Here is a 22,511-nt window from a genome sequence, read left to right as displayed (position 1 = left end):
CCATAATTAATATTTAGATCTAGGATTAAATTGATTTTTAAAACAAAAATTAATAATAATTTTTTTTTATTCGAAAAAAGAGGGAGGAAGAAGGTGGTGGCAGCCACCACGCCGGTTGCCAGCACCGGTGGCCGCCTGCTGCCGGCGGCTGGTGCTGCTGGCGGCGGCAGCCACCTACTGCCGGTGGCTGGCAGTGGTGGTGGGGGTGGCCGAAAAAAAAGAAGGGTAAGGGGGAGAAAGGAGAAAGAAAAAAAGAAAGAAAATAAGGAAAAGGAGAGAGAAGTTTACCTTGGATTTTTTCCATTCTGGACAAAGTTTGATTTGCCTCATATGTGGGTTATTTATACCCCTTCTCTAAAACCCTTCTCCCTAAACTTTCCCTTTTTAATTTTCCTAATCTTATCCCTAATAAAACTTTACTAAAATAAACTTTCCTAAATTAAACCCCAACTTAATTAAAATAATTAATTAAATAAACTTTCCTTTTATAAATTATTTCCACTTATTAAAATAAATAAATAAAATTCTTTAAATAAAACATTTAAATTCAATTAAATACTTCTCAAAATACTTATTTTCAATAAAATACGTATAAAAATACGAGGTATTACAACTTATCCAAAAAGTGCTAAACACATTTCTTTTTCTTTTAGACATAAGTTTATATGGCTCCACCTTTCACCCAAAAGTGCCTTTGAGTGAGAGTGGTGTGTAACCTTAGAGAACGTACCGGTGATACAATGTGCACCCCGGTTGTGCCGGAATTCGTTTTCAAAGTCAGTGACGAAGTCACGCCACACCATCTTCCTTTTGAGTAAACAAACGCATAACATTATTCTTATATTTTTGTAGCCTTTGAAACACTTATTTTACAACATCTTAGACTTCCACCACATCGACTACCGTGATTGGCTCTACAATATCATGATTCAGAGCAATCTCTTTAAACCTTCGATTCTTGGTCACCGAAAATTTGTTTGCTCGGATTACAATCAATCTATGGAACAATAAAGTGAGATTACCGTGAAGAGAATTGAGTACTTGCGTGATTCTGGGGTTTTTAAGGGTTGGCTTACTAGTAATTCCAATGAAATGGAGCTTCTTAAGATGATGTTGAATGAAATTATAGCGATTTATGATCATTCCCTTACAACTAAGCTCGATGTCCATTTCCTTCTCTGGTAATTTTCTATATTTTCTGCTAAAATTGATAAATTTTAAAGCAAAATATAAAGCCATTCCTTTTCCTTCCGTTCCTTTTTTGTTAGTCCTATTTGGAATCTTCAATTTGAGAGGAAAAATATTAAAGGGGTTACAGTGTCAAAATAATTGAGGTTTGTTAGTGTTATATAGAGGTTACTCCGTTCTATTTTGTAGGCAGTCACACGGTGTAGACAGTTAGTTGTACAAAAAACGCGCTGATATTTGTAAAATAAACAAAAATAGTCAAACTCAACTCGCTACCTTCCAAACGCTAACATTTTAAATGTTAGAGAAAAGCTACCTCTATCACTAACTGCTAATTATCTTATCAAACACACTTTTTTTTTTTTTACTAATGTTTTGGTTGGGTTCAAATGCTAATTCTTACATATTGGGTATAAGTTATAACTCTACGACCAAATATGGCCTAAAACATTGGGATTAGAGGTGATAAAATTTTAGATCGAGCCTGGTCTTAAAATAATATCTCGTACCCAAACTCGTAAAAATGTAACGGGACTTTTTTTGGATCGGGCTCAGATTTTAAACTAAAATTTGTTTTTAGGCTTTCCAAATCTGCCATATTTTCGAATTGGATCAGGCCGAGCTAGCAGGTCGGACTAATGTTGATTGTCTTAGGGTCTGTTCTCTTCAACTTATTAAAAGTTCAGCTCCAATCATTTCAATTCCTGATTTCCTTCTCTCATTAAATATTCAATTCACTTTATTTTAATTCAGATCCAATTAATTTAATTCAATTTAATAAATCAGAACAGACCTTAATAGAATCACATCTTGTAAATTGTAACGCATGCGTTACCAATAACACGCAGTGACCCTACTGCCATACATACCTACCTACCCATAATTTACCAATTATACGCAGTATATGTAGTTTAAATACGTTACTCAAACTACAACATTATTTGTATTCAATTCAAATTCCGATACAATAATAATAGTCAACCATACCAAACCACTATTTACATGTGCACCCCATTCATTTCCTGCATTCCTATCCAAACCTCCCATTCTATTACATTCCGCGGGTATTTTTATTTTTAATTCACCATTTTTCTCTCTCCTCCAATTCCAATTTTTCCCCTTCATTCCATCAATGGCGTCTTCTGAAGATCAAATCACCTTCAGAACCAAAATCCTTACTCGCCATCTCAACCCAATACTCAATTCATCACCTTCATCATTACCCAATCTTCTCTCCTCTTTGCCATGCCTCTCCTACACTCCACCAGAACTCGTCGAATCGGAAGCAAATTTCGATACCAAGCAAATGCGATCCATATTGGATTCCCACAACATCAACCACCGTGACTGGTTGTACAACATCATGATTCAAAGCAATCTGTTTAACCCCTCGATTCGCGGTCATCGGAAATTTGTTTGCCCTGATTATAATCAATCTATGGAACAACAAAGGGAGATTACCGTCAAGCGAATTGAGTATTTGCGTGATTGTGGTGTTTTTTTGGGTTGGCTTACTGGGGATTCGGAAGAAGATGAGCTTCGTAAAATGGCGTTGAATGAAGTTTTGGCGATTTATGATCATTCCCTTGCTATCAAGCTTGGTGTCCATTTCTTTCTCTGGTAAATTTTCTTTTATTTTTGCAAAATTCATAAATATTATCGCCATTTCTTACCCAGAAAAAAAATTTAATTAAGAAGAATTCTTTTTAATAAATACTAAGACGAAAAATTATGTTCATATATATCAAAAACTGTGCAAAAAATAAGACATAAGAATATAAGATGATGGAGGGTGTAATTTATTTTTATTAAATTTTTTAATTTTTGTGTGTGCGGTGGTATTTGTAGTTTTATGGATGTTGTAATTTACTAGGAATTTTTATTTTTATTTTTATTTCATAAAATTGCCAAAATTATTCTTTGAAAGTCAAGGACTTAAATTTTGATTGATTACTTAATCCTTTTTTTTTTTTTTTTTTTTTTTTAAGTGAAACATATTGGCATTTTACCCTACTTACCTAATCTACCTGGACTAATGTAGTAGTAATTTATATATAAAAAAAAATATAGTTTTGTGAATACTTATTGAATCTTCTCAATGAATAATTTATTAATATTCAATATAGGTTTTTTGATTTATGTTGACATGAAAGGAGATGGTATAAACAAGAATTGATTGTAGATTTAAGAACCGTACCACGGTCAAGCTGACTTCTAAACACATCACTCTTGTGTATATTATTTATTTATTTTTGTTGGTAATGTTCAAAAATAATTTTCTGTTCAAGGTTGTTGGATACTTGTTAAATAGGAGCTTGCATTTGCTGACTTCCAACTACTAGCCATACTTCACCTACCCCCTTACATCAGCTTTTGATATATAGAGTAGTTTAAGATACTAGTTGAGCACATTGCACAAACCCCATTTACAAGTCAACAATTCATTCTTTTTCCTCACTCTTTAATGGCTTCTCAAGAAGAGATGATCACTTTTGATACCAAAGAAATGAGAGCCCTTTTGGATATGCACGACATTGAAGACCGTGATTCGCTCTATAATTTGATAATTCAGAGCAGTGTGTTTAATCCACGAAAGATAGGCAGCAGAATTTTTGTTTCCCCTGACTATAATGAGACTATGGAACAGCAGAGAGAGGTGACAATGAAGCGGATGCATTGTTTGGTTGATCATGGGGTTTTTAGAGGGTGGATTACGGAGGGAGGAGCGGCAGTTGAGCTTAGGAGAATGGCTTTGAATGAGGTTGTTCAGATGTATGATCACTCCCTTGCTGTTATGCTGGGGGCTCATTACTTTCTGTGGTATGGGATTTTTGCCCTCTAAATTCTTAAGTTGATGGTTAAGATAGAGTTTTGTGGTTGTGATGATCATTCAATTATTGTTTAACAATGACGTCTCCTTCTCCATAATTTTGTGAGCTATGCTATGGTTTATTAGGATTGGTTTTTTCCTTTTTTCTGACCAGTTTTATCCATCAAATTTGGTTGCTTGGATAGTACATACATCTGATATAAGCTGTTTGATTTATTTGCTTAATTATGATGATTAAGAGTTCTTGTGCAGCTGGATTTGGGGAGTATTTTATGTGGAATTTCAAGCTAGTTTATTTAAGAATTTATTATGATGACATTATTGATGTCATTTATACTAAAATGGAAGATATTTAGCTGTTAAATGGTTTTAGGGGATCGAATAATAAGACATCATTCAGTATAATTCACTTTTTCTCATAAAAGTGGAAATGTTATCGTTTTCTTGATGCTACAAAGTGGATTTCATATCTTGTGACAATGAGAAGGGGATTTAATTTCTATAGTTATATGTTTACTAATTACTTTTTATCTAGTTGAGATTTATCTTTATGCAAAAATAGGAAAGTTAAATACGCCTACTTCAGTAGACTTTAGTTAAACCTTTTCATTGGCATTCTGACTCCCTCAAGCTGATGATATATGATATTAGTCATGATTTGTTCATTATGCATAATGCACCATTAAATAAGCAGCCACGTCACTCTCCTAATGGCCACACTTTTGTTGAAAGCCTTACCTTTGGCACCCAATGAACAAATGCTCTTCTAGAAGTGCATCTTGTTAAGGACCATAATATATTTTTAATTTTCAATTTATTATAAATGATGATGGGCTCTATTCATTCTAGAGGGTTTTGGTAGCTAAATGTATTTATTTATTGATTCTAGTAAGTCTTTGGAATGGCAGTCAACAGTAATTAATCTACTAAAACACTTTACCTTTCTTTGTTTTGTTTTGTTTTGTTTTCATTTTTTTAAAAATTCAATTTTAAACAACGATACATCACTACATTCCTCTCCTAAAAATGTGTGCCAAGTTTAAATGGGACTTTTTAGTTAGTGTAGAGGGTATCTCTTAAGATCTAGTGTGATTGATTAAGAAGTTTCTCCATCCCCTTTTTCTCTCTTTGAAGGGTTTACTGGAGAAAAAGGATTTTGAATTGGAGGGCTTGGATTCTAATTAGCATTGGAACATAGCTTAAAAATTCTTTTCTTCTTTTGACATCTTTGGATGAACAATTTTGAGGTTTCTGGGTCTTTTGATTAATCACTACTTTGTAGATGCATTTGTTAATGTGGGGTTCACGTAATTTGGGTTTCCATTTCATTAATTCCATGCTATTGTGCCTCTTGGACTACGACATCATCAATTGCGTCTTTCTCCTGGTAGGATGTATTTGGAGTGTTTATGAGTTAAATTGAATAGTGTAGTCTACATTTCTTGCTCATTCACAAGTTTTTCTGAGCTTTATCCTTAAACCAAAGTAATTGTTGGTGTTGAACTTAACAATCATGAAAAAGTTTATGGTCAAGCTAGTAAGCAAGTTGTTTACGACCTCTACGTAAATAATTGAACAGGCATACATGTCATGTTTGAAATTATCCTCTAATTTGAATTATTTTGTTAGCTAGGTTCATTTGATCTGCAAACGAAAAGTAAACAAACTTTAGAGATACCAAAGCTCAATGCATTCAAATAAATGTGTATCTTTTTGCTACTTGATAGTCTGTATTCTGTAATTCTTGCTTTCTCCCTTTCACCAGACTTATTTATTTATTTTTGAAGTTTTCTATTGTTCAATCATTTTTGTCTTCCTGCCCATCTACCTTCCAGCTTCTCTTTATTTGACGAGGAAATTTCATTGAGGAAATAAGCTAAACTACTACAGTATGCCTATCGTGCTTTCTCTTTCCACTCTCTTTTAAAACGGGTTTATTTAGTGGACATCCATACATATACCCTTTTGTTGCATGTAAATCGTTTTTGGGCTCTGCTTTTACCTTGCCGAAGCGGAATATATTAATCTTCAGGTATTCATTGATTTCAGGGGTGGTGCAATCCAATTTTTTGGCACAAAGCGTCATCATGACAAGTGGCTGAAAATTACGGAGGATTACGGCATGAAGGGTTGCTTTGCTATGACTGAGCTGGGGCATGGAAGTAATGTAAGGATGATATTCTTCATTGAATTACTTTGATACTGTCGTTGTGTGCATTAACTTTTAAATTTCTGAACTTGGTTGTTGATGTCGTTAGGTCAGAGAAATTGAAACAGTCACGACTTATGATCCAAATGCTAAAGAGTTTATGATCAATACTCCATGTGAATCAGCTCAAAAGTACTGGATCGGAGGAGCAGCTAAAGTATGGAATGGATTTCTATCTCTTCTTATCTCTCTTGCTTTTCTTTCTTGTTGCTTTTACCATATTTTGACGTCCGTTTTCTGTAATGTTTTTGTAGCATGCAACTCATACTATTGTTTTCTCACAACTCCATATAAATGGGAAAGATGAAGGTGTCCATGCGTTTATAGTGCAAATCAGAGATGAAGACGGCAATGTTTGTCCAAATATACGTATTGCTGATTGTGGTCATAAAATTGGGTTAAATGGCGTTGACAATGGCCGTATCTGGTAATTGGTGATGATATTTAGCTTTTTTTGACCGTGATTGTTTTAGTCATTGAAGCATCATGTTTATATGTCTTTTATTTTTTAGGTTTGATAATGTTCGCATACCTAGGGAGAATTTGTTGGATTCAGTTGCCGATGTTTCTCCTGATGGCCAGTATCTTAGTGCAATTAAAGACCCTGTTCAGGTTTTTGTTCAGCTGGCCTTTTGATACTCCCTTGAATTTCACCTTTTTACCGTGGATATCTCCTTTTCTGAATTGATTTTTGCAATGAAACGAAATGGAAAATCAATTTTATCTTCAGACTTCAGTTGTCTAATTTTATGTGCTTGGGTTTTGTTCAGAGGTTTGCAGCATTTCTTGCTCCATTGACATCTGGACGTGTCAACATTGCAGTCAGTTCCATTTACGTTGCAAAGGTAACTGATGCCTCATGCTTGATATCTTGTAAATGAATTTGTTTTTTTTTTTTCTTTTTATTTCTACGTGTTTTTGTTGAGTTATGTTGGCATTTTCCATTAGGTTGGTCTAGCTACAGCTTTAAGGTATGCTTTGTCAAGACGAGCCTTTTCTCTGGCACCAAATGAACCTGAAGTTTTATTACTCGACTATCCAAGCCACCAGCGTCGACTCTTGCCTCTTCTTGCAAAGACGTAAGTCATCCATTTAGCGGTTTTGCAATAGTAAATCATGGTGCATCTTGTATCCTACTCTTAAAATGTAATCGATTATTTTGCTCATAAATTCATAATCTAGGCATAGCATTTACATATGATTGATAAATTTCAGTTTTATGCCCAATTATATGGTTTCTGGATTCTACTTGGTATTTGTACTAACTAGCATGTGTTTTTATTGCAGATATGCAATGTCCTTTGCTGGAAACTATCTGAAATCTATATATGTGAAACGATCACCTGAAATGAATAAGACGATTCATGTTGTTTCAAGTGCCCTAAAAGCTATGCTAACTTGGCATAACATGCGGACACTTCAGGTAAATATTGGCTATGGTGAGTTTTAATTTCTATTTTCCTGCCTTTTCATCAAAACTGATGTATTTTTTATCGTCACTTTTCCAGGAGTGCCGTGAAGCCTGTGGGGGCCAAGGTCTGAAGACTGAAAATCGTGTAGGTCACTTGAAAGGCGAGTACGATGTGCAATTAACCTTTGAAGGAGACAATAATGTTCTCATGCAGCAGGTAGCATCTAATTTTTCAGCTTTTCTTGGTCATTCATTCATCATATGCTCAAGCTGTAGCTTTTGTGCTGAAGCTTAAGCATTAGGTGGAAATTGATTGCAGTTGGTAGTCATAGCAAGTGAATAAGTAGTACTGAATTTTTGGCCAAACACACCTAGAACTAAAAATTAAAGCAGGTGTTTGAAGTCTATGAACTGCTGACAGCTGTCAGTCTATGAATTCGTTGTGCTTTGTGCATGAATTTTTCGTTTTATGTGTTATTGTTGACAATTTGTGGACAAACACAACCTACTTAATTCAGGTAGCCTTTGCTTAGTGTGATGAGAGCTGAGAGCTAACCGGCCTTTCAGGTTTTGCTTTTTTCCCCCTTCTTATATGGTGATTATCTGGTCTACTACTGCTGTAAGGAGGTTGGAGGAGAACACAAAGTAATGAACAACTCGTCCAACCAATGGATTAGGAGATATGGGATCTAAATCACGTGGGAGCTTTACCATTGAGCTGTGCACATGATTATCTTTTTTTAGAGTTATTGTTGTCGATTTGAATCCGAATTGTAGGTTAATCAATCAATCAAAGCCTTAATCCCAAAAGTGGGGTCGGCTACATGAACCAAATTTGATTATTCCGTGTAATCATCAACAAAGATCCTCCTCCTCCATCCCTTACGATCCAATACCTCATCCTCATGCACATCCATATACTTCATATCCTTCCTAACTCCTTCCAACAAGTCATTTTCGGTCTCCCTCTCCCTTGTTTAACCCCTCCATGGTCCCACTCTTCCATTCTTTGTACCGCTGCACCCTCTGGTCTCTTACGTGCCCAAACCAACGCAGACGATTTTCCCTTAGTTTCCGCAATGCCTGCCACACCTACCTTGTTGTGAATAACCTCATTTCTGATTCTATCTCTTAGAGTGTTCTCGCACATGCACCTTAACATTCGCATTTCCGTAACCTCAATTTTTTGAATGTGCTCCTTCTTAGAAGCCCAACATTCTGTACTATAGAGCAACCCTATAGAATTTTCCCTTCTACTCTAAGGGAATGCTTCGGTCGCATAACACTCCCGTGGCCGCTCTCCATCCTAACTTAATCCTGTGGGCCACGTCTTGATCAATGTCACCATTTTTCTGGATGATCGATCCAAGATATTTAAAACATTCGCTCATGGTCAAGTCCTTTCCATCCAAACTCACCACCTCATTGCTTGACCCCCTTTGAGTACCAAAGTGACATACCAGATATTTAGTCTTACTCCGACTTAGCTTAAACCCTCTAGATTCCAACCTTTGCCTCCATTGCTCCAACTTGGCATTAACCCCATCTTTAGTTTCATGCACCAGTACGATATCATTCGCAAATAGCATACACCATGGGACTTCATCTTGAATTGGTCTAGTTACTTCAGTTAGGACCGTTGCAAAAAGGAAAGGGATTAATGCAGACCCTTGATTGTAATAGGAAAATCTTTTGTCAACCCTCCACATGTCCTCACATTTGTTGAGACATCCGGATTCATATCCTTAATCAGGTCCACGTACCTTCGTGGGATACCTTTCTTCAACATTGCCCATCAAAGTACCTCTCTTGGCACCTTGTCATATGCTTTCTCTAAATCAATAAAGACCATATGAAGATCTTTCTTCTTTACCCTATAAAACTCCATCATTTGTCTTATCAAATGGATTGCTTCCATAGTGGATCTCCCTAGCATAAAACCAAATTGGTTGTCCAAAATGCTTGTGCATGCCCTCAACCTATGTTCAATCACTCTTTCCCACAACTTCATAGTGTGGCTCATAAGCTTGATCCCTCGATAGTTAGAACAATCTTGAGCGTCTCCTTTATTTTTATAGGCCAGGACCAAAGTGCTCTTCAATCCAGTTTGTAGGTCAAATACTGTAAATTTGGTATATGAATTTGCTCAAAAAGTTTCTGATTAAAATTCCATCACATTGCTAAAAACTCAGTAATCTATTTACATTTTGATTCTTTGCACTCTTTTACTGAAAATGCAGTGCTTAATGTTAGATATCTGGTTTGACCAGTAGCTTTTATTTTATATGTATTTTTATTTTTGGTGATGGAGTTTCGTTGTGGACGGTGTTCCTAACGAAGTAATGAATATTTAGAAATTGGAGTATGTGTCTGAAACTGAAATAATGGTAATAATAATGATCTGCTTGCGTATTACCAATTCTCCTAATAATATTGGCAATGATAACGATCGGCTTGTGAACATTTTGTTGATCCAAAGGGAAATGGTAGTGGGGCTGTTGGTCATGGTGGTTAAAGTTGGAAGAGGAGAGGGTTGTTAGCAGTGTCCTGAGAAGTAGTGGACAGAAGTCTAGTTCAAAGGTTAAGCTGGCAGCAGGGACTACATAAGGGGCTTGTTTCGTGATTGGGCAGGGTACGGTGGTTGGGCTAATAGGTGCCTGGGCTAAGGTGTTGCACAAGCAAAAATGAAAAATGGGCCCTAATTAAAGAAAACGTATTTCATACATAATCCACCAACATAATATTTTGCCCCTTATATTGTTGGATTATTAATTCGAAATATTTGATCATTTTTCTAGTCACTATATTGAAACTTTGTTGGGTGACATAAGATTGATATGAGATGGGAGATAAAGAGGGCAAGATAAAAAGTATTGGCACGTTCTAGGTATAATCTGAAAGAATATAAATAAATTTATTATATTGATGTTTTTGGTAACAAATTTCTTATACTCCATAAATATACACAAACTTTCATATGTGGCTGGCCACACGGTGTGGCCGGCCACATATTTTTTTTTTTGAAAGAATGGTCGAGGTTACTTGGTCGGGGGTTACTCGGTCAGTAAGGGGTTACTCACTTAATCAGTCAGGGGTTACTTGGTCGCTCAGTCAGGGGTTACTTGGTTAGGGGTTTTTCAGTCAGGGATTATGTGGTCAGGGGTTACTCGTGTGTTTGGTGTGGCCAGCCACAAACAAAATAGTCGGCGGTATAATAAAAAAATTTTGCACCATTTGATGGGCTTAGCATTAATTTCTGAGATAATGGCCGTTGATTATCTAGGGCCCCACAATGAATTTCCCCAATTATTTCTTTCTAAGTTCTCTCTAAAAATAAGCTATGTGTTTACCTTCATTTGAGTTGTCGTCTTCAACCTCTAAACAGTCTTAATTTTATTAAAGCAGGACCTATCAAAAGGGGGCCCCTGAGAGGTCGCTTAGGCTGCTCCCCTTATAGCTGGCCTTGGGGAGAGAAGAGAGAAAGGAAATAAAAAAAAAAAAAAAATAAAATAAAATAAAATTGGGCCAATTTGAAGTGTACACGTCATCAAGTTTACTGTTTCTACAAGTTCACAAAATAATGAGACTGTTTTGAAAAGAGTGGCCTTATGGTATGGATCATTTATAATTGATACTAAGGATTATTTATTCATGCACTTGAAACAACTTTCTAATTGGTTTCTGCCTTGCTGGTTCATTGTTAAGACAAGTCAAATAGCAATTGGTTTTTGCTTCTCTTTAATGTTGGGGCCTAAAGACCTGAGAATTGCTTTTATTATGACTTTTCCAGGTGAGTAAAGCATTGTTTGGGGAATACTTGGCTACTCAAAAGCAAAATAGACCATTTAAAGGATTGTGGTTGGAGCATATGAACGGCCCCAGCCCTGTTATTCCTGCTCAACTGACTGGTTCTATTCTCAGAAGTAGCCAGATTCAGGTATTCATTTTACAGAGGTTGGTTGTATCTCATTGATATGTTTTCAAGAAAGTCATATGTTCGTATATAATATATTTATTTTTTTTAATTTTTTTTTTCAGACTGACATTTTCTACCTGAGAGAGAGAGATCTGTTAAAACGTTTTGTAGCTGAAGTTTCAGCACATCAAAAGCAAGGAAGAAATAAAGAATATGCTTTTGCTTTGGTGAGGATGCTCATCTTATATAAAGATCATACTTGTTGTAGATAGAACCTAAGAAAATCCGTGCAGTTGGGGAAGAATTTTTTTTCTCCAGGTCACAATATAGTATCACTTTCTTTCTCTAATGCAAAGAATCTTATTTTCCAATCAGGCTTATCAGCTTGCGGAAGATTTGGGCAGAGCTTTTGCTGACAAGGCGATTTTGCTTACTTCTATTGAAGCTGAAGCTAATGTTGCTGCTGGACCACTTAAGGTAAAGGATTGCTTTGGACATTTATGTTTATTTCAGCATTTTGTATATTATTAGGAAAACATAGGTTCTTAGAACAAATATTTAATCATCTATCATAACTACTTAAGGACCACTCTCATACAAGTAATAACTTACAACATATATAAGGCCTGCCTATACTTTTTTGAGCTTCGTACTGGGATGTACTATTTTATTATACCAAAATTAGCTCACCTTCTTCCCCTATTTTAACCGTTACTGTTACAAGCTACCATTACCTGACATATACAATGATCATGACATATGTTTCTTACGTTACAAACCACAGCTGAAATTACTCCTGTGTTGACTAATTCAACTTCGTAATGCCTTCTTCAATTTTACTCTTTCAGGAAGTCTTTTCTACTTTTGACTTTCAATGAGAACATGCATTTTGTTTCCCAAACTAAAAGAATTATGGTCAAAAACTGCCCATTAAAAGACTACTTTTGCAAATAACTACCACTTAAAAAAACCCTTGTCAAACTACCCTAAATACCCAAAAAGTTTGGGTAGCACTACCCTATAATGGTTTTCGTCCAAAAATTCAATTTACAGTCTCATGTTTATGATTTCCCTCTAATTTCTACATACAAAAACTAGCTATGAAACCCTAATTTATAAACCTTAGTTGCCAAATTCACAAATCTAAATCATCCTAATTTTTTGAACCCTAATTCCCACAATTAATCAAACCTAATTTTCCAATTTGATAAGCCATAATTCAATTACCGAATCCCCAAAGTTTTAAACCCTAATTCCCAAAATTAATAAACCCTAATTTGATCCCAAATTGATAAGTCATAACTCAATTCCCTAGTCCTCAAATTCCCAAAATTGATAAGCGTAATTTCGCTAACTGATAAACCTTAATTCCCTTATATCCAAGTCAATTAAGAAGTCCGGGCCACAAAGAATTGCCAGCAGCTACTGCCTCGAAAGACAACCCTACTCTGAAGTGCTTCAGGTTCATGGACGTGTTGCCTCTGCTATAGCATTTTATTGCTTTCTACTTTGCTTCTTCATTTCTTTGTTGTCCCATTTCTTAGAGATACTTGAGCCACAACTTTAACTAGAGCTGTCAAAAGCTGACCCGACCCGAAATATTGACCCTAACCCGACCTATTAACCGACCCGTCTGAATCCGAAAAAAATGGTGACCCGAACCGACCTAACCTGACCTGAAACCAACCCTAGACCCGAGTGGACCCGAGTATTTGAGACCCGAACCCGAACATTAACCGACCCAGAGACGACCCAACCCGAACGTAACTCGTAAATTATTGACCTGAACCGAACTCGACCTGAACCAAAATTGACCCAAACCCGTTTTAACCCGTTAAAACCCGAATTCAACCCGACATGTTCCTAACCCGACCCGAATTCAACCCGATCTGTTCCTAACCTGACCCGAATTTTATCCGACCTGCTACAAACACGACTCGAATTTCAACCTGACCTGTTACAAACCCGACCCGAATCAACCCGACTTGTTATTGACTCGACCCAAATTCAACTCGACTTGTTATTGAATCAATATGTATAGGTCGTTATCTCATGTTGGTATTGGATCGGAAATTGAATCCTAACTCTATTCCTTCAATATTTCACTTTGAATTTTAAGAGGTTAGTTTCACAAGTTCACAACATGTTTGGGACGAAACAATTGAGAAATGTGACATATGGTTTTCTATGAAAATAAAGTTCAAGATGGGCATTGTGCCATATGAAATAACTAAAAAAAAGCTTGATATTCAGTTCATAATTCAACCAACCACTAAATCTTATTCTTATCCTATATTATATATTCTTGCTTGGTAAAATATAAAATGATTAATACATAGTTGAGGACCATAACTTAACCAAAAAAAATTTAAATAACATAAAAAAAAGAGTCCATGCTATATGTAATTGACTTTCGTTTATATTTGTATGTACAATGTATAACAACCATAACTAAACAACGTGGGAACCAAACTCTCATTATGAACTGAATATCAAGCTTTATTTTAATATATGATAACTGAAGTAATAATAACTAAATGAAGCTCACCAAACACTGAAATTATTGGAAAAAAAACAGAAAAATAGCAGCAAAAGCAACAGTTTATGAGCTGATGTCCTTTCTGATACTGATAGTCTGATACGACGGAGGACTAAAGCTCCAGAACAGACTTTCCTGAAAATGTGCAGAAGGTAAGCATCAAAGTAGAAGAAAATGAGCAGAATGTGACACTTTAATATCCTCAAATAAGCTCAATCAGAAACTTTATTATAGAAAGAGTGAAGCAAAAAAGGCTCAAATGATAGCAATTCCAATTATTTTAGACCACCAAATGATAGCAATACATCACCACCAAAACAAGGTGGTTACAATTAAACAAGAATATAAACTAAAGAGTTTAAACTAGAATGCTGAAATGACAGTAAGACTCAGGCAGGCAGCAGGCCTTAATCCTTAATTTGAGGTTTTAAACCAGTGAGCCAATGAGGGTGAGTGACATCCACCTGCAAAAAGATAAGCAAACAAACAGATAAGAGAGAGACATAATAGTGTTATAAAGATTCAAAAACATTACATTCATTTTTAAAAAATCAAATACAACTTACAAATCTGGCTATGCAAAAATATCATCCACGTCCTTCTCCTTCTCCACCTCAACGCCATCTTTCTCCAACTCAGCATAACCATACAGCCAATTTCGAGTTGTTATCAAAGCTTCGACATGTTTGTGCAAAAGTGAACTCCGACATCTGTTTAAGACTCTGCCACCCATGCTAAAAGAAGATTCGGAAGCAACCGTAGTAATAGGAATAGCAAGAATATCTTTAGCTATACGGCCAAGACTTGGGAAAGTTGTTGATTGCTCCTTCCAATAACCCAAAATATTGAATTCCTCATCAGCATTACAAGGTTGTAAAGGCAATTCTAAGTATAATTCTAATTCAGATTTACCCATGTCACCACTAGCAAAATCAGTAACAAAATTCTGAAATCACAAATAAAAAAGATCAAAACAGAATAACCCAGAAAAGTGATTAACATATTGAATAATGATAATACTTGTTGTTATCTTACCGCATAAACTTTACTAGTCTTGCGTGGACGATATGCATCTGAATTTGAATTTGAACTATCTTGGGAAGAAAAAGTAGGAAGAGGCTCCTTGTAATGGTTAAACAATTGAACAAAAAATCATAAAACACCTCCTGAACTTTTGTTTCAACCATGTGAGCTTCATACAAATCCTTGAAAAGAGGTCTCAAAAATTTCAACTTAAACCGAGGATCAAGAATTGCAGCAAAAGATAGTAGCATAGAGTAATTTCACCAATATTTATCAAACTTGGAACGCATAAGATCTGTCATTTCTTTGCGTTTTGGATCATCCCCTTTAGAAGCAGCCACTAATAGTGACTCAATTCTACAAATGTTGGCAATATAAAGATTGGAAGTGGGATATTCAGAACCGGAAAACAAATTAGTAATGTCATAAAAGTGTTCAAGAAAATCACACATTTTTTCTACTGTTTCCCATTCATGAGTAGTAAGCGCCAAATGATGACTTTCCTGTTGAACATTTTCACAGCCGGTAAAAGATCAAGAGCTCGACGAAGCATTAAGAAAGTAGAATTCCATCTAGTAGGAACATCCATCCATAGCTTTATACCCGTAGCTAAATTACAACTAGTAACACACCGCTCAAACTTATTAAGTCTAGCTTCAGAAGAATCAACATACTTCACATTCTCCCGAACTTTTGCAACAGATTCATCAATGACTTTCAAACCTTCTTTGACAATTAAGTTTAAGATATGGGCAGAGCATCTAACATGAAAATATTTTCCGTCAAGAGGTAATTTAGCCATTGCATCCAATTCAATTTGGAGTTCCTTAACCATAGAATCCATATTACTTGCATTGTCAATAGTCATACTACAAACGTTTCTTTCAATGCCCCAATCTTGATCAAACTAAAAACCAGATTATAAATTTCATGACCAGTATGGGGAGGTGGAAAATGCCTAAAGTTCAGCAACTTAGACTGTAATTGCCAATCATTATCCACAAAATGGGTCGTAAGAGACAGATAACCACGAGTAGTACAAGCTGTCCATACATCACAAGTCAAGGAAACTTTACTTGATAAGGCCATAAGCGTATTACGAACATATTGCTTTAACACATCATGCTTTGTCATGCACCATTTCAATATTGTGTTTCTAGAAATAGTTCTAACCTTGGAATTCAAATATGTATGCAATTCCCTAAACCCCTCATGTTCAACAATACTTAAAGAATAACCATGCTTCAATATAGCTCTAGCAAATAACTTTCAGTATTTTTTTTGGTTAAATGGAGATGCAGGAGACTCATTAGACTTATCTAAGTCTTTATATTCTTGGCACTTTTCAAGGTGTCTCTTTAGATTAGACGTACCAGTCGTACCAGCAAGTTTCTGGATTAATCTTTTGCAAAACTTGCATGCAGCATGTTCACCATTAACCTCAAAATTCTGCCAAATAGGGGATCGCTTTCCTTGAATTGGAGATATTGATTGATGGGGTTCAGGTGTTGGTGTAGCATTTCCAACACTCATGCATGTAATTGATGCTTGCTTAAGCTCAAAGTCACGTGCTACACCAAACAAACAGGCAAAGATTAGGAGTAAGATCAATAAAAAAATGCGTAATTTACTAATTTATAATTAATTAGAATGAACTATACCTCTTTCGCATAGTCAAATTCAAACATTTCTTCGGTCATGATTTTTTGATTCCTTTAACACCAAAAAAAATAGCATATTAATATGAGTTAAATCAAAGGATACTATATTATTATTTGCATTCTAAACAACATGACACCCAAATAGATCCATACATGGAATGAACATCTTTAAATTGTATATGGCGAATGGAGAGAATGGAGATGGTGGTAAGTAAAGGATAATAGCGAGAGATAACCACAAGCAACCAAATTGTAAAAATCAACTTCAAATTGTATATTTAAAAATTGTATACAGACAACCAAATTAAATATCTAATTATTATTCGACATTAAAATGTAAAGATTAATTTTAACATGTTAAAATGAACTTCAAATTGTAAAAATTAAACCGATTAGTTAAGAAAAAATTATCTAAAAAACAATTATAATGTTTAGATCCGAAAATTTAAATAGCTTGTATAATTGTATAAATCGATTACCAGGAATTTGGAGTGATTTCTCCTTGTTAAAGAGAAAAAGTGACGATGAGAGGTGGTGGAGTAGGTGGCCGAGTAGAGGCATAGGAAAATCTCTGAAACTTAGTATATTTAGGAAGGTGGCACTCTAATGGCGAGATTGGCGACATTATTGATTATTTTCCCCATAAAATCTCTATTGTGATTGATTTTTTTTTTTTTTCCTAATTATCTTCAACTTCCTTTTTTTTTTTTTTTTTTTAAGGAATATATTCAACTTCCTATATGAGCTATTTGAGGTGAGGTGAATAGGTGATAGTGATTTTGCTAATCAAATCAGCCAAATGTATCTTTTTTTTTTTTTTTTTTTCTAAATTTATCTTCAACTTCTATGTAACTATTTAAGCTCCTTTTATTGGTCCTTTTTTCAAATTTTATTATTCACTTGCCTATTATATATTTTTTAAATGTTTTAATTTGGAGTTTACAAAAATTTACAAAAAAAAAAAAATTAATTTGGAGTTTAAAAATTAAAAAAAAAAATCAATGAAAATAAGTTAAGTTCAAATTCAGTAACTTTAAAGAAGAAATATATTAGAAAATCAGTAAAAATAATTTCAGTTCAGCAAAAATAATTTTAGTTCAAAATTAATTTCAGTTCAGTAAAAATAATTTAAGTTCAGCAAAAATAATTGTTAGCAAACCGACAAAAAAAATGTAACCGGACTCAATATGACCCGACGTGATATCAACCTTAAACCCATATTAATCCAATATTTGATACCCGAACATGACCCGACTTGATTATTATAACCCGAGAATGACAAGACTTGGACAAATTATTGACTTGAATCGAACCCAAGAATGACCCGACTTGGAAATGACTCGACTTGATTATAAGTTATAACATGCAAATTATTAACCGAACCCGACTTGAACCCCAGAATAACCCGACTTGGAAATGACCCGACCCGATTATAACCCGCAAATTATTGAACTTGAGCCGAACCCGAGAATGACCCGACTTGGAAATGACCCGACTTGATTATAACCCATTATTGAACTTGAACCGAACCCGACTCGAACCCGAGAATGACCCGACTTGATTATAACCCGCAAATTATTGACTTTAATCGAACTCGACTTAAACCCGAGAATGACCCAACCTGATTATAACCCGTAAATAATTGACTTGAATTGAACCCGACTCGAACCCGAGAACGACCCTAACTTCCGTAAAGATCCGAATTTAACCCGACCTATTTTTCACCCGACCCGAATGTAACCCGACCTTTTACTAACCCGACCCAAACCCGATAAGATGTATGACCCGACGTGACCCGACTCAAGCATGACCCAAACCGAACCCGACCCGTATATGTTATGACATTAACCCGTATTGACCTGACCCGAGATGACCCGACTCACACTAACCCGACTCAAACCCAACCGTTTACCCGAATTGACAGCTCTAACTTTAACACTCCATCAACTCATTCAAAATCTGCATAGAGCCAATAGAGGGTTGTTCTTGTATAAAAAATGCAAAATTTGACAATATCTGGAAATTCAACCTTTTATAAACTGCAACATGTATAGTAGCTTGGTTCTTTAACAGTTATGTGCATCCTCTGTTTTTTTTTTTTTTTTTTTTTTTCGTCATTTATACTTGAAAGAAAATATAGACACATGGGATCTTGTTAAATTCGTCTTAATGGTATAGTTTATTAGTATTTAATTTTTATAACTTTTACAAATTCATTTGATAGTCGAAGTTATGCATTGGCAAAAGTGAAGTATAGAATGTTGTAACTAAATAAAATGAAGGAATTATGTATTAAGACACCAAAACCATAAACTAGCTGTGCACATGAATTAGACTATTTCAGTGCAAATTTTATCTAAACAGCTTGGCCGTCCAATGGCCCCATTATCATTTTAGCATAATGTAAAGTAAGCTAAATATTAAGATACTAGTAGGCTTGATATAAGCTAATTAAGCCCAAGTCTAGTCTTTATTGATCCACAAACAGGATGAAACAAAGCTAGACCATAAAATGCTCCCTTATATGTACATTGTATAGTCACGTGCATCATTACTAATGTATAGAGTTTATGGGTTAAAAGTGGCTCATATTGTTATTAAATAAAAAATCATCTGACTGATGTTTGAGCTGTCTGTTTCAATACCGTTTTTTTTCCCATATTAAAATCAAGTCATAATTTTTTTCTTGAAACAAAATCGGGTCATGATTAAGTTTATGTCCTCCTCTAATTTCCAAGTATTTGGGCATGCTTCTAAATTGGATATTCTTATGACATGTTCGGTAGGCAGTAATGAATGGTGCACTGATGGTAATGATAATATACTTGTATGCATTTATGACAGTATTGTCTATGATGATGCAAGTATCATAGTATCCCTAAATACTACTTATATGCTTTTGTTTACAAATTTCATTACTATTTTTTTCACTTTTCAATTTATGAATAAAAACAAAAATTCGGTGTTGGAGGAGTACAATGATACGTACTCTACTAACATTTGTATACAAAATTACATATAAATCCATGATCATGACCACTTTTGCATATATTACAATCAACTGAATGGGCTATTAAGGTTTTGACTTTTTTGAAAGATCCTATATTATTAATATATGTTATCAAGATTAATCATACTTTAAATGTGCAGGAGGTGTTAGCTTTGTTACGAACATTGTATGCTTTGGTGGTCTTGGAAGAAGATGCTTCATTCCTTCGTTATGGCTACCTGTCTGTTGAGAATGCTGCTGTGGTGAGGAAGGAAGTGATGAAGCTCTGCAGTGAACTTCGTCCTCATACTCTGGCCTTGGTCAGTTCATTCGGTATACCAGATGCGTTCCTGAGCCCGATAGCGTTTGATTGGATTGATGCAAATTCATGGTCCTCAGTTCAATAGTGACAGTGATTCAAATACTCAGGAGTACCGCTTTGTGCTTTTCGGTTTACAAGGAGATAGTGAATGTTAGCTACAATATGTATCTTTTTAAATAGATTGAAGATCATAAAATCAGGTAACTGTAACCATCAGAAGAATGTGCCCATTTTCTCACTTTCCTTACCCCCCCCCCCCCCCCCCCCCTTTTATTATTATTATTTTATTTTTTTTTTCTTGTAAACTTTTAAATATCAGTTCTCTTGGATATAAAATAAAGGAAAATTTCACAAAGGTGTTATTTTTGTTTTTAAACACAAAGTAGACAACATTATTAACTAATAGGGATTATAACTTTTAGCCTCAATCCGAGAGCAAAATATGAGGCTAAATTAGTGTTCATAGTAGCTGATCTCAGGATAAAAGTAAAATTAGAGATCGAATTAGAACCATTACAAAAGCTAGAAATATATACAAATAAGTAATAAATGGCCCTTTGAAAAACTAGATAAAACTGGTAGAACCAAGCTATAGAAAAGCAATGAAATTTTTATCGTGGAGGCGGATACACCATGCTCCGTGCATCCGATTTTCTTTAAGAAAGGCGGAATGAATATATAATTGTTCAGTAAAGAACATATAGTTGTTTTGTAAAGAACATATAGTTATTTTATAAAGAACATCACGTATGATTGTTTTGTAATGAACATAATTGTTTAGTAAAGAACATATTCTCTATTTTGTTAAAAACATCCAGCTTTATGTTCTTTGTATATATTTAAAGAATATCCATAATATTAATAAGGAGCATGATAATATAATGTAATAAATATTATTTTTATTCAAAAAAAAAAAGAAGAGAATAGAATAGTATTTTTTAAATAACATCTAGCTTTTCAATCTTTAAATGAATTATTTGTTCCATAATTGAAGAGTTTTGGTAATTATTTCCCAATCTCAATTTAGAAATTTGTATATTTCCTCATATTTAATTTCACTTGTTTGAATTTTTTAGAGAGAGGAATAAAAATCTTAGAGAGAGAAATAGAAAATTTATAGAGAAAAAGAAATTCTTTTGATAGAAGGCGATGGTTGCGCATTTAGATCGAGTCTAGGTGCTTTTAATCATTGTTTTGTTAATGGAATGATTTTTAATGAAGGTGAATATGTGGATTTGTTAATCAAAGATCGAAGGTAATTTTGAATGAAATTTTGTATTTATTTTTCTTTAATTGTGTTACTTTAGATTTGAATTAGAATATATATTTTGTAATCATAAAATTCATTGTTTATTTTCCTTTTTAAAATTTGATGAATCTGGATATAGATGTTGAATTTGAGAATAATGTGACAAAGGTTGAAGATGATGTTCGTTATAAGATAGTGTTATGTTCATTTCTTTAATCTTTACAATTTTATAACATGTTCTTTTCACCTTAACTAAATGTTCTTTTCATTTTAGCTAAATGTTCTTTACATCTCTATATAATGTTCTTTCCGCTTTTTTTTGGAACACGTGCACCATGCGCATGGTACATCCGCCTCCACGAACCACTAATTGGAAAAGCAGAGGGAACATCTGAGCAGTGCAGTAAGAGCTGCAAGCTCTTCATTGTAGATAGGTTTGATGGAGTCTGGACAAGCTAAGTGCAAGTGACGTCTAATAGCCATGGAAAGACCAAGAACAGCTAGCTCATGTGCAACAGCATTGTTGGCCCTCTTCACATGCTCGATTTCAAAGGTATCAAAGTACCTGATGATATCTTCAATGTCCTTCACCACTGCTACCATTTTGTGTGCAAATTTCAGCAGAGTTAAGCATAACCCTTATAGAGTGGGCATCTATGTCCAACTCTATCTCCTTCAAACCCTCCCTAACTGCAAGCAACAAAGCAGCAAATGCAGAAATTGCATTCTATTTACTTGAAAAACCCATGATCCAAGTGCCATCATCTCTTCTAACAATTCATCCTCACACTGATTGAGGTCCAAGCTCCATCCGTATTCACTTTGACCCATCCCGAGGGGGGGGGGGGGAGGGCTCCAAGTTTTAAGGGTGCTCGAACTACTTGGCATTGCAGTTCCTTTTTCTTTTCCTTGCATCATGTGGTTAGTGCTTTGATAGTCTACAATGTATCTACTTGAAACAACTTGAGATTTGAACATTTTGAGATAAAAAACAGCAATGTTTCTCTGCCTCCATATATGCCACCAGAGTGCTATTGAGAAAGTCATTTTCCAATGACTGTCATAAGCAAGATTGAAATTAAGCCATTCATGCCAATCCAAACTAAAAAACATTGGTAACCCATAAATATTGCTAACCATAGCCATCACAAAGGTATTATTTAGAGCATAGCCA

At 34.9% G+C, this 22,511-nt stretch overlaps 1 protein-coding gene across 2 annotated transcripts; it reads left to right on the top strand.

Moving 5' to 3' along the window:
* The first annotated feature begins 2,222 nt into the window (after positions 1 to 2,222).
* Positions 2,223 to 20,450, top strand: LOC145587740 (acyl-coenzyme A oxidase 3, peroxisomal-like). 2 transcript variants are annotated; one of them, XM_081644429.1, is made up of 13 exons: positions 2,223 to 2,808; positions 6,068 to 6,185; positions 6,277 to 6,384; positions 6,482 to 6,654; positions 6,740 to 6,839; positions 6,998 to 7,072; positions 7,176 to 7,306; positions 7,515 to 7,650; positions 7,736 to 7,855; positions 11,429 to 11,575; positions 11,677 to 11,781; positions 11,930 to 12,031; positions 19,928 to 20,450. In XM_081644429.1, the coding sequence occupies exons 1-13, from the start codon at positions 2,321 to 2,323 to the stop codon at positions 20,171 to 20,173; spliced, it is 2,049 nt and encodes a 682-aa protein (XP_081500555.1). In that variant the 5' UTR covers positions 2,223 to 2,320; the 3' UTR covers positions 20,174 to 20,450. The 2 variants fall into 2 exon arrangements, with proteins under 2 accessions (XP_081500555.1, XP_081500556.1); XM_081644430.1 differs by lacking the exon at positions 2,223 to 2,808 and adding an exon at positions 3,628 to 4,008.
* Positions 20,451 to 22,511: the final 2,061 nt, after the last annotated feature.

Source organism: Chenopodium album, chromosome 17 (assembly GCF_948465745.1).
Source record: "Chenopodium album chromosome 17, dcCheAlbu1.1, whole genome shotgun sequence".
Classification (NCBI taxonomy): domain Eukaryota; kingdom Viridiplantae; phylum Streptophyta; class Magnoliopsida; order Caryophyllales; family Amaranthaceae; genus Chenopodium; species Chenopodium album.
Note: the sequence above shows the minus strand (reverse complement) of the source record. Positions and strands in the feature narration are given on the sequence as shown.